The 18,164-nt window shown below is 47.5% G+C and overlaps 1 protein-coding gene across 1 annotated transcript; it reads right to left on the bottom strand.

The window, feature by feature from the left end:
• Positions 1 to 1,873: 1,873 nt before the first annotated feature.
• On the bottom strand, positions 1,874 to 17,822 carry LOC117433281 (probable G-protein coupled receptor 158). Its single transcript, XM_034055403.3, has 11 exons — positions 16,047 to 17,822; positions 12,242 to 12,350; positions 9,536 to 9,635; positions 9,217 to 9,446; positions 8,708 to 8,776; positions 7,701 to 7,810; positions 6,899 to 7,137; positions 6,260 to 6,398; positions 5,630 to 5,735; positions 5,030 to 5,167; positions 1,874 to 4,543 (listed from the first exon to the last, which is right to left on the bottom strand). The coding sequence occupies exons 1-11, from the start codon at positions 16,988 to 16,990 to the stop codon at positions 2,096 to 2,098; spliced, it is 4,632 nt and encodes a 1,543-aa protein (XP_033911294.3). The 5' UTR covers positions 16,991 to 17,822; the 3' UTR covers positions 1,874 to 2,095.
• Positions 17,823 to 18,164: the final 342 nt, after the last annotated feature.

Raw genomic sequence — 18,164 nt, 5'->3', positions numbered from 1 at the left:
TATTTTTTTAATTGAGCCCATGTCTATTGAGTAGTGTGTGCTAATAAAACACACACACTGGGGCCAATCAAGCTCGTAGTAAAACCTGGAATGGGTGAAACTACTATGCAATAGGATTCTAATTGTCATGCATGCCTCAATCGTGCCTCTGATCAGCGATGGAAATGAGACTCCTATTGCATAGTAGTTTCCAGCTTGATCAGCCACAGTGTGTATAGGTAACAAGCTCAGGTGTGTCCCATTAAACTCATAGTGAAACCAGGACTGCCTCAAACAGCATTCAAGTCTTTATGCACCAGGAGTTGTTTCCATCCCCATTACATTCACTTTAGTATCTTGATTTTACTGCACACTGACACACGCATCAAAGAAATGGTTTTATTTTTTAATTTTTTTTTTTTTTTTTTTTTACAAATATACCGCAATTTATATTATACATTATGAAACAAACTCATGTGCGGACCAGAAACACAGTACAGAACAGTGGTACTCAACTCTGGCCCAGCGAGATCCAGTCCTGGTCTTTATTCCAACCAGGTCCTAAATTAGTTAATTGCCTCTTAACAGCCTCAATTAACTACATTAGAACCTGGAGTAAAAACCTGGACTGGATTAGATCTCAAGGGCCAGAGCTGAGTACCACTGACATAGAACAACGTGGAAGCATGTTTCAAAGGGGAGGCTAACAGACCATGTTAAGGCAATCAAATACAATGCAGTATTTTAGACACAGGGACATTACAGCTTCAGTGGACCAAAGGGGTTCTATTCGATTCACCAGGGCCGCGATTGTTCAAACTCCTGGCAGCTGGTTGTTTTAATAGTGTAGCTAAAGTAGGTCTCTGTTACTGGGTCTAAAATACCTTTTCTCACAAGGAAACAGCATTGAGATACCACAGGATAATCATTTATGAGAGGCATGGTAGGGTTATTACAGACTCAAACACGTTGCAATAATCATGCTGAACAGACATTATAGTTATTATTATTTTTTTTTTTTTTGTAGTTAGCATTATATATTTTTTAAAATAAGTACTAGGTATAGTTTAAACAACACCCAGGAGCCGAGTCGCATTGCTTTATGGGCACAGCTTCTAAAGTGAGCAGGATTTGACTGAAAAAGGAAAACTGGAATGTTTGTCGAATGTATTAATAAGCAAATTAAAAAAAATATGTCTAACAAGAACCACAGCAAAGAAAAAAAAATCTAATGGCTACTGCCATTGTTACTGAAATTAAGTTTTGATATGTCATATTTTTTTAAAGAATTTACAGCAATCTACACCTCTGTTTTTTTGCATGTTCTAGAAACTTGAATTGGGCGTTAATGTAAGCTTCACTCTCGTTTAAAGACTGCTTATACAAACTAGACGGTCGCTCGAGCAGGAGGTGTAGCATTGTATATTCATAACCACGTGGGGAATAAAGAGATACAGAGTGACAGTGTTTAGATCAGCAAGAGATTGGATTATTAAAATGCGGTGGTACCACAGCGCGTGGGCTTAATCAAATCAAACCCCACGTCGAAACACCCAGCGGATCGTTGCAGTCTGCTCCCAGTGTCTGAGCGATGGTGTCTCTTTTCTTCAGGAAAAATAACAATTTGGATGCAAGATTGTTGTCTGGAATGTGAGATTGGCTTGCTAGTATTAGAACCGCTCTAGTAGTAGACACAAATGCATATTTTACAATAAATCTAATATAATAGCAATGGAATGTGTCACAAGTATATGTATATATTTAAATATATATCTATATCTATATATATATATAATATATATATATATATATATATATATATATATATATATATATAGATAGATAGATAGATAGATAGATAGATAGATAGATATTATATATATATATATATATATTTTTCATTGGTTTAAATTAGCAAGAAGAACATTGATCATAAAACAGAATTGGAAAAAGGTGCATTTCCATAGAATGATGCTGAATTGCTGAATTGTGAACCAGCCTGCATAAGAGGGGCAGGCGTATTGGAGACCAAGCAGGCAGAAATCGGGAGGCGTACTGCACAGGGCAGCATCTTCAGAATCCGTGTGTGGGACTCTTCCTCACCACCGCCCGTATCTTACTCGAAATCCCAAGGGCACACGTCGACATTCCTTCCCTCAATCTCCTTGACCCCCGTTTTCTCCGCCTCCCTGGGGTGCACCCCTCCCGGTACAGATTTCCCAACGTCCTCGGCTTTGTCCGGCTCCTCGGATTCCCAGGAAAGGATTTCCGAAGTGTTATCTATCTTCCTCGACAACAATTTGGCCTCTTCCATTTCCCAGGGGCAAAGCACGTCCTTTCTGCCCTGGGCCAGGTCAGTCTCCCTGGACTTGATCCTGCTCTCAGTGCTGCTGCTCCCAGCTTTGAGCTCCTCCACTTCAGGAGCCTCCACGTCTTGCCTGCCGGTAGAGTTGGTTTCAGGATCTGCCACATCTTTGGTATTGTCTCCCGTGGCGCTCCCCTGCAGCTTAGTTCTGCTGTCTTGCTTTTTGATATTATTAGTTGCCATCTCTGTGGCCTCCCAAGGCTGTACTTCAGAAACCTTTCTGCTGTCTTGGTTCTGAAGCCCCGCTTTCGGTTCCTCGATCTCCCATGGACAATCGTCTGCCAAGGCACTCTCTTGGCTCCTGGGCATCTTCTCTGCTGGCTCCGGGACATCCCAAGGACACGCTTGCGAGGCTCTGCTGCCTTGGCTCTCCTGTCTTTTAATAGTCTTCTGCATTGGTCCTGCGTTGTCTTCGGCTTCCAGCCCTGGCTTCACCTCCTCGGCGCCCCCAGGGCAGTCTGCTGTCATCGTCGTCCTGCTCGCTGACTCGCTGACACTTTTTCGCTCGTTTTTTACAGAAGGTGCTTCGCCAGTATCCCAAGGGCACCCCTCTGAAGTCTTGCCCGCTGTGTTCGATTTGGGTTCCTCTGCCTCCCACGGGCACACTGCAGCAAGCTTGTCTTTCTTCTTGTCCTTGCTTGGCGTTACTCCTTCCTCGTCCTGTTTAACATCCCACAGTCTTCCCTCCAGGTCCCAGGGACTCAGATCGGCTCCTTTACAGCCATTGCCTTCAGACTCCTCAGACTTCCCGCGGCAGACCTCTTCCTGCCTGGATTTGGCAGCCGCTTTCTCTTTGCTCTTTTTCGTGTCGTCTTTTTTCTCTCTTTGTTTCTCCGTGCCTTTCTTCCCCCTTTCCTTCCCGCTCCCTCTCCCTCCCAGCCCTTTCATGGACAGTCCAAACCCCTTCGCCGGGCCCCTGTGGGAGAACCCTCTGGAATCCTTAATTTTTCCGAACCCTACAGTGGGAGATCCCGGGGCACTAAAGGACACCAGAGCCCTGGCTTTATCCGTTTCCGTTTCCTGGGGCAGATCGGGATCCCAGGGAAAAACGTCCACAGACGGACTACTCTCTCTCCCGTCTTCCAGTCCCCCATTTCCCTGGGTCTTGCTTGGAAGCTCCTCTCCCTCCAGAGGATATGAGTCCCCTTTGCCGGTCCCAGGCAGTGGGTCATCCCATGGGCAGATCTCACTCTTGTGGGCCTGCTGTCTCGTCCCTGCCTCTGGTGGTTGCTCTTTGTCATGATCCCCGTTGGTGGCGTCTCTCTTCAAGGGGGCGTAGGAGACATGCTTCTGGGGCTTGCTCTCCAGGGTCAGGTCTTCCAGCTCCCAAGGACAGACCTCCTCTTTGTCAAAGTCCTCCATGAGCAGGGTGTTCACCGACCTCTGTGTGGCGTCTCCGGACACGATCCACTGGGCTGTATCCCGAGCTCTGCTCTCCAGCTCCTGTAGATGACCTTTGGGGCCACCTTGATCTGCAGGCCTCCTCCCTCTCTCCTCCTCCTCCTCTCCTTTACCACGCACTTTGGAGTTGTCCTCCAAGCTGTGGGCCTTGCCCGTCAGGAGCGGAGCTTTGTCCTTGGCGCCCGCCATGACGCTCAGAGACTTCTGCAGCTTGCTGGGCTTGTTGGGGTGCAGCGGCTTCTTGTCGGCAGCGAGGTTGTGGGCGCTGGCCGATTTGCACACCAAAGGGGCGCCGTCCACCGAATCGGAGTCCGACCTCTCGGACGCCTTCTTGGCCAGCTTCTTGCGCATGAGGGAGTCCAGCAGGGAGGGGTCCTTGCCCTCCCCGGCCCGGTGGGGGTGGGGATGGTGGGGGTTGTGCTGGTCCTTGTGATCGCGGACGTGGTCGTACGTGCTGTGAGACTTGCGTAAGGAGAAGACGCGGTGCTTGAAGGAGTCCTCCTTCATCTTCATGCTGGAACTGGTGGACTCGAAGGGCTTCTTCTTGCAGGATCCCTGGTGGCTCCCCCCTCCTCCTCCTCCTCCTCCTCCTCCTCCTCCTCCTCTGGCCAGGGAGCCCTCCTTGTCCTCGCGGCTGTACTGTCGGCTCATGGATTCGGGGATCTCTGTGATCCTCTTCATGATAGAGCGGCCGAGTCCGCGGCGGGAGCTGCGCTTCTTCTGCAGGTGAGGATTGTTGGCCGTCATCTTCTTGGTCTTGTGGACCTCCAGCTGGGCGTACAGCTTCTTCAGCTCGTCCTGCGAGGAGAGGAAGAAAGAGCAGCCAGGGTCAGGGAGTTTTTCAACCGCTTTCATTTGATTTGCCAATTTCATTGACTGACTAACAATGACTTTAAGCAATTTGTTGCCACTGTTGTGAGAAGCTCGTTTTAAACAGAATACCGCTAATTGCAGTTCCGATCAATGATGTGTTGGGGTTGGTTAAAAGGGAATGGGAATTGGGAATTGATTTTAAAAACAAGAATTGACCCCCCGATTCTGTACAGAGGTAAAGGGTACGGCACTGGGGGATCAGTTTAATAGAATGACGTACTTCCACACAGCACTGTTTTGAGATAACAAACTGTGCTGTCTGAGGTGTAGCTGAGATTCAGTGGAAACACCCTCCAGCTACTCCTTGTCCAGGCCAGCTCAGCCATACTCGGGGAGAGGCAGCGGAAACGAGGCACTGTGGAGGTAAAGGGTACGAGACTGGGGGGGGTGGTTTATTGGAGGGGGGGTTACCCGGATGTCGTCAGGGTCCAGGCTGTGCTCGGAGGTGATGCTGCTGTTCAGGTAGGAGCCGGAGCGTCGCATGTCCAGCTCGTCTTCGTACACCTCGGCTGCAATCTCCTCCCGCAGGGGAGAACTGGCATGCAGGAACTGCAGCAAACAAGACACAGGGTTTAAACTGGGGGTGCAGAAAGAGCAATGCACACAGAGACACGCGCGCAGCACCACCGCGCCACACAACCCTCCCGTGCATATGAGTTATTGAAAACAACTGGGGGAAAAAATGCAAGTGGTTTTGGACACTATATTTTTAATTGCAGCTTTATCCATTTTTTTTCCCATTGCTGTATGTGGGGCTAAAAATGGCATCCTCATACTGTATGAGGTCATCATGCAACAAAGGTGCTCCGAGCCTTGTTTGAGGTCAGCATGCATTTGCGTCTTCCATATATATATATATATATATATAGGAAGGTTATTTTTTATCTGTCCCCATTTTGAGCTGCATGAAAGGGTGAAACGGTGCTTGAATTGCACCAGTTTTGATGAATTTGCAAAGGCAGTAATTTACGATCAGTCCGTTCCAACCCCCGCCCCCCTCGCTGACAGTACCTTGGGGATGAAGAGCAGGGCGAGAGTGATGGTGATGGTGACGTGGGTGTGAGCGAAGAAGAGCAGCAGCATCCAGTCAGGGTGGAGCGAGGGCAGCATGAGGAACCTGGGGACGGGAAGGGAGAAGCGACCCAGTGAAACAGCACCAGGAGCCGGGCTGGGCTCATAGAGAATCAGCACCAGCTGTTTACCAGCCTGCCACATGCCAACACAGTACATAACGATACCTCTGTAAAACATGCAGGGTATCTCTTCTGATTCAGTTCATATTAAAATCTCAATAGGCCCACAACTGCTATGCAGGGTTTAAATCTTGCAACAGTTCTTTATCCAACTGATCTAAGCAGTGGCAGGTGTCTCTACAGTGGGGGTGTGCTGATGCTCGTACTCCGAATTGCCTTTCACAAGTGCATCGGCAGGTTATTAAATACATCCGTTCGCGAAGGTGCTGATTTCAGAACAAGAAAAGCCGCGTTGTAAAGGCGAGGGAAGGACAACTTTTCTTGTTTTGAAATCAGTGCTTTAATGAATGGGTTTATTTAATACCTGCCGATAAGTACCACGCAAATAGCACGAGTAACGCGTATCAGCGCAGCCCCATGCGATGTCCCACTGGGAGGGGTTTGCTACCGGAGGAGGTGGAAGGTTGTGGAGATGAGAATCTCGTTGTGGATCGCGATGCCCATGTAGCGAGGCTCGTGGAAGGCAGAGGGGACTGTCCGCACTGTGTAGCACAGGAAACTGCCCCAGCACAGGAACAGCAACTCCGCTAGGGGTGAGAGAGAGAGAGAGAGAGAGAGAGAGAGAGAGAGAGAGAGAGAGACACTTAAATAGAGAGGCAGATAGATACATACATACATACATACATACATACATACATACATACATACATACATACATACATACATACATACATGCACACATGCATTCACAGAGAAAAGTAGAGATGAATAAATCCAGGAAAAATAATCAAATCAAAACGCTATAAATCAGTCTGTCGGCCTGCCGAGCTCCCCGTCTCTCTGCTTGACTTTCTGCTCATTATGATACTGTAGGTTTAAGACACATACCTTTTTGTTTTATTGTGTTACATGGTCCCATGTGTTGCTACAACTGTTTACATTTCCCATCATCCTCCTGCTCACATCGGTAACTGAGATGGATTTACCAGTGAACAGGAGGATGATGGGATGATAAAATAAAAAGGTCCTAAAGGAAAGTGAATTTATTTAGCCTGGAACGAAGAAGAATTTGGGGGCTGTCACTCACCCAGAGCCATCATGTAGTCCCAGCGGTCAAGGTCACACATACTGAAGCCCAGCCCCTCGGGAGTCTGGGAGATGACCAGCAGGGGCACGTCCCGGTCCATGTTCTCCAGCACTCCGGCAGTCCAGGCAGACAGGAACCAGCTGACCATCAGCACGATCACGGCCAGCATCTTCAACACACGCCAGCTGGTCATGTAAGGAACGCGCTGGGCCGTGCGGGACAGGAACACCTTCAGCACCCTGCACAGAGAGAGAGACAGAGAGAGGGAGAGAGAGGGAGAGAGAGGGAGAGAGAGGGAGAGAGAGGGAGAGAGAGAGAGAGAGAGAGAGAGAGAGAGAGAGAGAGAGACAGAGAGGGAGAGAGAGAGAGACAGAGAGGGAGAGAGAGAGAGGGAAAGAGAGAGAGAGAGAGACAGAGCAAGGGAGAGGGAGAGAGAGAGACAGAGAGGGAGAGAGAGAGACAGAGAGGGAGAGAGAGAGGGAAAAAGAGAGAGAGAGACAGCGAGTTAGAGAGAGGGAGAGAGAGAGAGACAGAGAGAGAGGGAGAGACATCATTGTAAAAAAAAATAAAAAGGCAGAACCGAAAGATTTGCAGCACTATAAAAAAAATAATTTAAAAAAATAATTTAAAAAAATAGTTAAAAAAATAGGACCAGTAATCATGACAATAAACGTAATAGGAGGTAAGAAAATGGATTTTAAAAAACAAAAAACAAAAATGGGTTAGTATTCCTTCAAAAGGTGGACGGGGGCAGTAATAATGTTAATAAAGCCAATATCAAAGGTACGATTTTAAAACGTACCTGTACATTTTGAGATTGACCGTCCCGTACACGATAGCGAACCCCAGCAGCCTGACCCAACGCAGCAGAATGCAGCGAAATACACTGGGCTTGAAGTACATGATGAAGACCTGTAGGGGGAGACAGAGAGGCGAGAACAAGCTAAAGGTGTAATGAATTAGCAGCTCAGCCCATTGAATCGGATGGAAAGCCTTACTTTCCAAATGAAGAGTCGAGCGGTCAGTACCAGTCTTATGCTGGTGTCAGTATTATTACCTCCCTATCTTGAGTGGTAGAAAGGGCTAGCATTCATTGGCTGGAGTTTAATACGCTCTCAGGGTCCTGTTCATTTGCTTGTTCCGAGGGTTCGAACACATAGTGTGGGAGAATGATCTTTTGCACATCAACTCCTGAACTGTTTCCACCATAGTGTGAAAACGGGATTGGATTTCTTTCTCTGGTTTTAAAGTATTTGGGGATGGCTTAGAACTTTAACCTTTGTATATGGATTTCTGTTTGAAAAATAAATAGATGACAGGGTTTAAGATGTTCTCATTTTTAGTTTTGAACGCCTCCCCACCCCTCCTCGGGAATGTTCTGTCGAAATGTCACACATCTTTTTATCCGGACTACAGACTGAAATATCGATGTCTGTCCAGTTCAAAGAACAGCAGCATGTGGCACAGAGTGTCGGGGGGGGGGGGGGGGGGAGGGGGGGGGTATTGATATAGACCCCCCCCCCCCCCCACCGAACGAAGCTTTCAAAGTGGCTTTGGCTAGTTTTCACAGGAGATTTACCCACTGAGACCTTGTTTACAAGGGGGTCCTGGAACACAATTAAAAAAAAAAAAGGAAATTCAAAAAAGGAAATTGAATGACTTTATTATACCTCCCTGGGCTTTTACAATGTTTACTGGTGCTTTGCCATGCTTTCGCTGTGCTTTGTTGCCATGGTAAACTTTTATAAGGATGGGCTCCGCCTCATTTCGTTACCCCCCCCCCCCCCCCCCGGAACGTCCCTCACTTACTGGAAAGTACAGGAGCAGTGATCCGAACAGGATTGTTTCCAATAACAGCAAACCTGAAGCCCGGATTCTCTGTCAGGGGGGAAACAAAGAGGAGAGACTGACCTCTGCTAAGCATTCCAGCTCCGTGAAATCAAACTGCTGTACACGACAGATTAAACAACTGTGAAAAAAAAAATCTAAACACGCTTTTGCATAAGTGGGGTGTCCCACCCACGACACGGGGACAAGTTAATTGCTTATGCGACTGGATTCCCTGTCATAACCATGTGATACAGGAAACTTGTTGACAGTGGCATGGCAGGTGTTTCTATGGATTTCTGTTCACCATACCCTGTAAGAAGTAATCTTAAAGTGTAGTCCTGCTATGAAAGATCCCTCAGACAGGTACAACATACCACAAGGCTTTAGTGTGGGAGTTGAAAAGCATGAACTGTGGTAGGCATGTCCCCCTGGGTTCGCCCACCAAATCCTGGGACAACAGTAGACAATCCCCCCTTCTCTTGGCTCACCTTGGTCCGGCGGAAATGGTAAGCCACCAGCATGCTGATAAAGACGAGCAGCATGCAGAAGGCTTGCACTGTCAGCACTGCGGCCCGCAGATACAAGTCCTCCTGCACGCTGCAGGGGGCGCCGTCGAGGCACAGCGGGCAGCCTGGGGGGCAGGGCAAGCACTCCAGCTCCATCCCAGCATCCTCCACTTCGGGACGCCTGCCGTTCAGCGGGCCGTCCTCCTCTCTGCCTGCAGGGAAGGGAGAGGGGTCCTTAGAGAGATATTTTGGGGGGGGGGGGAATTTTTGCGCATTTCTGTTCGCTGATTAGTTTCCTTACGTGAGTTCTGTGTGGGGCTGGTGGTGGCACTGTAGAACCCAGGCAGGCACACACAGTGGTACTGATTCAGCCTGAAACCCTGGCCTTTCAGAGGAATGCACTGGGGAAAGAACACAAACCGGACCGTCAACACAGCCCTGCTCTGCACAGAATAATAATGCTGTCAACAGCAGATTTAGAAACTCCTTTAATTTGACACTATTTTTTTTTTTTTTAAAGTAAAGAACCTCTTCGGGTTTCAATTTCAGTGTCTTCAAAGCCGCACACACACTTTACCAGCCCCCCAGCCCCCCAGCCCCTAGCTCAAAGTGAACCAGCCATCTCATACTATAGCAATGAACCACAGAAGCTCAATGTGTCAATCCAAGTTAGAATCTAAATGAAAAGAGCTTTATTATATTCAGTTTAATAAAAAATATATCCTTCCACTGTAGATCTGACATCAAAAACAGTAAGATAGGGTTAAATATGAATGTTCTCTAATGTGACACTTAAGTGCTCTAAGGCATGTCTTGCGTTCAGCATGCATTATAGCTTTTAACCCTCTCCTGTCCTAACCAGCTATATACTGTGATCAGAAGCCCACCAGCTCCCCTCTATGTATTCATTATATCTTCAAATCAAACTCTACACCCTGCACCCTGCACCCTACACCCTGTATCTTACACCCTGCACCCTGCACCCTGTATCTTACACCCTGCAACCTGTATCTTACACCCTACACCCTGTATCTTACACCCTGCACCCTGTACCCTGTATCTTACACCCTGCACCCTGTATCTTACACCGTGCACCCTGTGTCTTACACCCTGCACCCTTTATCTTATACCCTGCACCCTACACCCTACACCCTGTATCTTACACCCTGCACCCTATATCTTACACCCTGCACCCTACACCCTATCTTACACCCTGCACCCTGTATCTTACACCCTACACCCTGCACCCTGTATCTTACACCCTGTACCCTGTATCTTACACCCTGCACCCTGTATCTTACACCCTGCACCCTACACCCTGTATCTTACACCCTACACCCTGTATCTTACACCCTGCACCCTGCACCCTGTATCTTACACCCTGCACCCTGTATCTTACACCCTGCACCCTGTATCTTACACCCTGCACCCTGCACCCTGTATCTTACACCCTGCACCCTGTACCTTACACCCTGCACCCTGCACCCTCTACCCTGCACCCTGTATCTTACACCCTGCACCCTGTACCCTGTATCTTACACACTGTACCCTGCACCCTGCACCCTGTCTGACACTCTGCTGTGTGAGCAGGTCCCTGGTGCAGTATGCCAGATGGATTATCAGTATAATCCCTGAGATCATCCCATCCACAGCAATCTTTAAATAGAAAACTGTGCTTGGTCTTCTTCTTAATGCAGCACGGCAGGCAGACAGGGAGACAGACAAGGAGAGAGTGGACCAGCCTCTATCTGAGTGCAGAGCATTGTGTGTACGTGTGCGTGTGTGCGTGCGTGTGTGTGTGTGTATGTGAGTGTGTATGACAGTAGCTGTAGAATTTGTATTTTCGTTCAGTAATCAGTGCTATAGAAACAACAGGCACACATGTGTGAACATGTTAGACCACTTTGTGCTTTAATTAGGCATCTTAAACAAAATCTCCTGCATTTAACCATGTGTGGCTCTGTATTTCCTTTCTCTTGCTATTTTAAATGAATTGCATGTGAGGCTTAATAAAGACATCAATTAAATCAGACAATTACTCATTTGCCTGTTTTGACAATTTTCCAAGATTTTCTGTTCCAGTGGTTTGACTTCACGACAAATCCAAACCACAGAAGCAAAGTTCTTACAAATGTGCACACCGCTGTCTAAACGAGGGTCCCCTGTTCGTTTTTTTCTTTCAATAAATGGTATTTTCTTGACCTTAAACCGTAGGTGAGTTGAAAGAAGTGTCACTAAATTTCTACATTCACTTTTTTGGGGCAAGATATCCCTTTAAATCAGGTGTAAGTAACCTTCCAATCCATTCCACTGCAGGTCTTTGTTCCAACCAGACCCTTAATTATTTAGTTGACCCTGTTGGAAGTCAATTAAGTGATATTTGGAACGTGGCAGTGGAAAGGATTGGAAGAGCCAAGGTTACCTAACCCTGATTTAAAGGGATACATTGGTCATGCTGTAGTGTTTCCAAAGATGAACAAAAACACTGTTTACTACAATATAAACCACACAGGAGGTCCGGTAAAGGCTCCAATTAAATGCACTTTAGGATTCAGAACCTAAAAACCTACAGTTTATGATTTATATTGAAAATCCAAACATCCATTTCAGTGGACACGGGGACTGAGGAGGATATGTAATCTAGTCGACTCCCCCCGTCTCTTATCGAATCACACCACACTTGGCACTCTTACACAAGAGACTGGGGGAGTCCGGCCGAACTGACCACCTTGCAAATTAGCCAATGCAGCCATCTGATCCAAATGAGCTGAGACGCTGTTCATCCAGACAAAATGACCTTTTCACTTCCTATCCACTTTAATGCCTCTGGGGGACAGGCGGTGATTGATAGCGGCCTTCAGCTTGTCAGCGGCCCTGTGAATCCAAGCCAGCGCCCCCCCCTGGCACGTCACGGGGGGGGGGGGGGGGGGGGGGGGGGGGGGAGGTCTGGCAGATCTGTCAAGGATATTCTGATGGGCCCAGCCCTGTGGCTGCCCCTAGCCCTCACCTGGGTGCTGGTGCGGTTGCACTGGTGTGTGTCTGAGAACCAGGCTTCTCCCGGGCTGCACTGGTCGATGTCAAACCCCTGCAGGTTCACGTCGATTCGGATCACTCCCCTGAGAGAGGGACAGAGACAGGAAAGATCAGGGTCTGTCTGTCTCACTGCTCACTCAATCACACACTCACACACACACATACACTCACACACTCACTCACTCACACAAATTAGAAGAAGAAGAAGAAGCAGAAGAAGGAGGAGGAGGAGGAGGAGGAGGAGCAGCCTGGACTGCTGGGAATTGGACCTCACTGCCATGCTGGCTCAGCACCCAATTTGAACCCCTGTTCATCAGCCCTGGACCCCACATTCACAACCACGCTGGCCCCCATACTCCCTCCAGCACAAGCCCAGCTGCTGGGGGGTTTACTCTAACAGGATTGAGAGCTGCTTTAGCACAGAAAATAAAAAACTGATGCTGTGGGGGGAGGCTCACTGGAACTAATCCCTAGTAAAATTCACTCATCTCCTGTAATACAGCAAGGGCTTAGCCTCTCCGTTCCACTCCTGCACACCATGGGACTTTAGGGCACTCCCAGCCTGCCTGGGAAACCCACATACCATTAAAACCACTTAAAATTCACCTCCAACCATTCTGACAGTCATCTGCGATACAATCGAGCCAGTGTAACAGGCAGCAGTGTTGTGGGATGCACTGCCGTTATAGATTCTGCGCTATCCCCTGTCGGTGAGATGAGGTTAATAGCTCTAAAATCACGGATGCAGACCAGCCCGGCTATTCTGCATTGTGGTTAAGACGCTGTCTTGTGATGCACGCCCAGCCGCTGCCCTGCTACACATTACAATGACATCATCACCACCACCTCCACCTTATAACATTTCCCAACTTTTAATTTACTTTTAGCAGACATGTCAACAGTCCCTATATGGTCGGGACAGTCCCGATTTCCTAGCAAATGTCCTGCGTCCCGATGCATTATTATTATTATTATTATTATTATTATTTATTTCTTAGCAGACGCCCTTATCCAGGGCGACTTACAATCGTAAGCAAAAACATTTCAAGCGTTACAATACAAGTAATACAATAAGAGCAAGAAATACAATAACTTTTGTTCAAGTAAAGTACAAGTTTGACAAACCACAATTCAATAATACAGCAGGTAATAGTGATAGTTACATCAGGATATGATTAAATAGTGATAGTTACATCAGGATGTGATTAAATACAAAGTACTACAGGTTAAAAACTTGGCAGATTACAGTATTCTGAAGTACAGGATTTAATGCAGTAAAATAGGGGCTGATAAGAGCAAAATAAAGCACATTTACATGAAGGGTGATAGTGTCCCAGGATACAAACAGAGGAGTTCTACAGGTGCTCTTTGAAGAGGTGAGTCTTAAGGAGGCGCCGGAATGTGGTCAGGGACTGGGCAGTCCTGACATCTGTAGGAATGTCATTCCACCACTGCGGAGCAAGGGTGGAGAAGGAGCGGGCTTTGGAGGCAGGGGAGCGTAGCGGAGGTAGAGCTAGTCTTCTAGTGCAGGCGGAGCGGAGAGGTCGAGTGGGGGTGTAGGGAGAGATGAGGGTCTGGAGGTAGCTGGGTGCAGACTGGTCAAGGCATCTGTAGGCTAGTACAAGAGTCTTGAACTGGATGCGAGCGGTGATCGGGAGCCAGTGGAGCCAGTGGAGCGAGCGGAGTAGTGGAGTAGCGTGGGCGAAGCGAGGCAGAGAGAACACCAGGCGGGCAGCAGAGTCCCGATATTTATCCTTAGAAATTTTTCACAACTCTAGGGCGTTCATTCTCACAGCCCCTACTGTTTATTTATTTTTTATTTTCTCTCTTTAGCGGCTGCTGACTCTCGTGCACTGTGTGGCAGGGATTGTGTTCACATGACAAGATCTCAGTTTATTGACATGCGTCACATCCAGTCATATTGCAGACGAGTGTTGTTTCCTCACTGCTGCTGCAATGTGATTTGATGTGTGTGACTATGAGTAAAATGTGGGGGCCAATGGAATGCGGAGGACTGGCGTTAGCTCCACCCATCATTTTCGGACAGCATTCGCAGTGATTGAAGGGTAACTGAGATGGATTTACCAGTGAGCAGGAGGATGATGGGAAATGTAGTTCTGAGAGGTCCATGCGGGTACATGGGAAGCCATCTTGAGGCAGGGAATGCAATTTAAAAGTTTAAAGAAGTGGTCAAAATGTAAAAATAAAATTAAAAATTAAAACAATACACACACCTTACGTAAACAGTTGTAGTAACACATGGGAACATGTAACACAAAAAAATAAAAAGGTCCTTATGTACCCTTTAAAAAGTCTCTGGGTCTAATTCCTGCCTGTAACCAGAGTTTCTTACATTTTAACCCAGATATGCATTTGTGAAGCTGGGTTAGCTGTTTGGGAGTTTGTGGTAACAATAAAATAATGCATGTGAAATATTATTATACAATGGTGACAAAAGGCACTGTTTATTTTTTAATGAACCTGGAATATCTGTTTATTTATTTAAGCAGGAGATTTACCCATTGAGACCAGGACGGGATTTATCAAGGGTGTCCTGGAACACGATGAAAGAACGATTGAAGTGTACAAAATAAGAACGTGCAGGTTCAAGCTTATTCAACAGCACACAGAGATCAAAGGACAGAGTAAATATAAGACAGGTAATTACATCCAGGAAAACAACAACAACAACAACAAAATCAATTTATATCCTACATAAGACCACTCGTGCAATTTTTTTGGCCCAGTTGCATGCATGCATTTTTTTTTTTTTTCTCAAACAATATCACATTTTAACGTCTGTCGTCACAAAAATGCTTAACAGCCTCCTGAAGACTGAGAAGGTATAAAGATGTTTCTCACATTACAAAATGGATGAAAAGCAGGCAAAGCGCCACACGTGGGATTGGATGCACTTGGAAAACACTGAGAATGAGGCAAACGCAACCCTCTGGCACCTTTGTTAAAAGGTCAAACAACTCCCATAGCAAATATTTCATTTCTAAGCAAAGTCAATACAGTCGCACACAATCAAGGCTGCTTTTTGCCTGTACTGTGTTTCAGAATTAACACCTGCACCACGTTCTTGGCCTGACCTGTGGTGTAACGGTTTCATTGACCGCAGCAATGAAGCTGCAGTTGTTGTTTGTAGATTTGTTTTGCTTATATGTTCTTGCACGCCCACCCACAGAAGAAGAGACCCAGAAATGGACGCCGTGCGTGGGTGGGAATGTGTAGAGCAAGAGAGCCAACCAACCACTGCTGTTACCAGGTTGTTTTTGAGCTACACTGCAGTGGCCCTCTCTCAAGATCCCATTTTAAAACCAGGATATTATACTGGGAAGAAATTGAGTTCCATTGACTGATCACAGCATTGTCAGCACTGGCAACACATTGCAGTGGATCTGGACCCTGATACAGCATCACTCTGATTCTGATATGGTGCTCTGGTCTGTCAGTGTGTTAACAGAAGTGTGGATTTGGGTCATGCCATTTGATGTGACAGCTTTGTTATGTCAAAATGTTCTGGACAGTGTTAGTACCATGCCATGCCATGCCATGCCAATATCATTTTATATAGCATCCTTTGTGTGCAAGCATCCCAGGGCGCTTTGCAAAATATATAAACAATTACACAGTAAGCCAAAAAGAGCTCCATACTGCTAATTGCAAGTCCCATCATTAAAAGTCTGAGCTAATTATTTCTTATTGTGTAAAATTATTGAGTGCTATTGTCCTTTGCATTGAAAAGCCCTTTGGAAAAGAAGAGAGAAACTCACCTGAACTCCGGGCTCAGATCTGGCTTGAGTCCGTAGAAGGAGGTGGACAGAGTGACCATCCAGCCGGGCACAAACCTCCCAGCTTGGCACTCGAGGAAGGGGGCCCCAGACCAGCGCACGTGGCTCCGGTCCATCACGTAGCTGTCCCCCCGGCTCCACTTGGGGGTGTCGAGGGTGCGCAGGTCGTTGCTGAGCACCCTCTTGTGGAGGAAAGAAGCCGGTGGGGGGCCCTCCCAAAACTTGAGCCCCCCGAACCAGTCGCTGGCGTCGCTGCCCATGCGCAGGACCTCCCAGGCCGAGGACAAGTCTTGCAGGATGATCTCGCCCAGGCCATGCTCCCGGGTCGCCTGCAGGACCAGCTGGGGCCTGACGGAAGCAGACTGGGTGTCAAAAGTGAGCAGGGCACGGTAGATCTTGGGGTCCCCTTCCACGATGCTCCGCACCAGGGCGTGGTACCACTCCACGTCCTCCCTGATGCTGGACTCGCGGATGTCGTTGGTCTGGAAGATCATGTTGAGGAAGTTGGCGGCGTGGGTCAAGGTATCCAGGGCACTGCGGAGGTAGGGGCGGAGGGCACCGCTGGGGGACCCGGAAAGCCCTTTCAGCTGGTATCTCCGTGAGCAGTTAGCCCGGGTCAGCCTGGAGACGTCCCCGCTGTATAAGAAAGCATCGGCAGCCTCCAAGCCATCCAGACCCCCATCCGGACTCACTGGGTCTGCCTGCGCTGTGGTTCCATAACCAGGTGTGGAACTCGGGGTCACAGCAGGGGGGGGTGTGGAGCCAGCTGGGGAAGGAGGTTCCAGCCGTGTCCAGATCTCCTCTGGAGCCGAAGGAACCAGAGTCCCGGGTTCGGAGGTAGATCCCTTTTGGAACATAAAGGTTCCCAGACCAGAGGCAACGACTGTGTGAGCAGACAGGAGGAGATGCAACAGCAGTACATCCATCTCTGCAGCTTCCTCCTGCTCCTGCTCCCCTCCTGTTGCAGCAGAAGTCTGTGATGCGTGTCCCTTTGCAACCTCACTGCCTCCACATTCCGGACAGTGATCTAGCAGCAGTTCCCAGTGTTTTTGTTGTGGTTGCTGTTGTGGTGGATTCAGGATCTTCAGTTGCTATCTACAAGTTGCTGGGAAGCAGCCCAGCAACGCTGGCTGTCTGTTGTGGAAGAACCTAGACGTGTATTTTGTCTCATGTCGTTTTCTTCTTTTCAGAACAAACCCAATAAATATTTTTTCGACCAGCTGTCCCTATCACAAACACACATACATATATATATTTTTAAAAATAATAAGAGAACCAGCGGCCGTAGTTGTAATTAGAGTAGCCTGGCTTCATTCTGAGATTTCAGCATCCATTAGGCAGCTAGGAATCCGATTGCTACTGTAGGTAGGCAACCAGGTAGGTATGTAATCAATAGTAATAACAACCACATCATAGAAATAAGAAATCTAACAGAGAACAGTCGTCTTTGCATCGCCCTCCTCCGTTTCTCTCTCTCTCTATCTCGCTCTCTCCCTTTCTTTTTCCTATTTGATTGGTGGTAGCAGGCCAGCAGCAGCTACAGCGACAGCCTCTGAGATATTCGCATCTGTCGGTACTGACTCTGTCCCTCCTCTCTGCTGCTCGCTCCTCTTGTGAATTTACATCTGGGAGCAGAGAGGGTGGCAGACGGTCTGGTCTTATAGGGGAAAGAGGGGAGGAGGGTTTGTGGATGAGAGAGAGAGAGGGAGTAGGAGGAGGACAAAAATGAAGAGGGATGTGGGTGATAATCTCCTGTATATCCACCCATGCATGAATGCCTGGAACTTGAATATCTACAAATGTATTAAAAAAATGTATGTGTGTGTGTGTGTGTGTGTGTGTGTGTGTCTACACAGAGTGAGAGGCAGACAGATGGCTATATATGTGTGTGTGTGTGATCCATCAATCCAATTTTGGCACCCATGTTAAAAATTTGGTAAAAAATAACCTTAAAAAATACCTAAAATGGGCAAAACCATAAACAAAGAAGGGGGATATAGGTTAAAAAAATGTATATAAAGATAGATAGGTAGATAGATAGATAGCTAATGGTTGTGACGATTATTTTTTTTAAAAAAGAAGGCTTGGCCATTGCTTGTG

The sequence above is a fragment of the Acipenser ruthenus genome, chromosome 33 (genome assembly GCF_902713425.1).
Source record: "Acipenser ruthenus chromosome 33, fAciRut3.2 maternal haplotype, whole genome shotgun sequence".
Classification (NCBI taxonomy): Eukaryota; Metazoa; Chordata; class Actinopteri; order Acipenseriformes; family Acipenseridae; genus Acipenser; species Acipenser ruthenus.
Note: the sequence above shows the minus strand (reverse complement) of the source record. Positions and strands in the feature narration are given on the sequence as shown.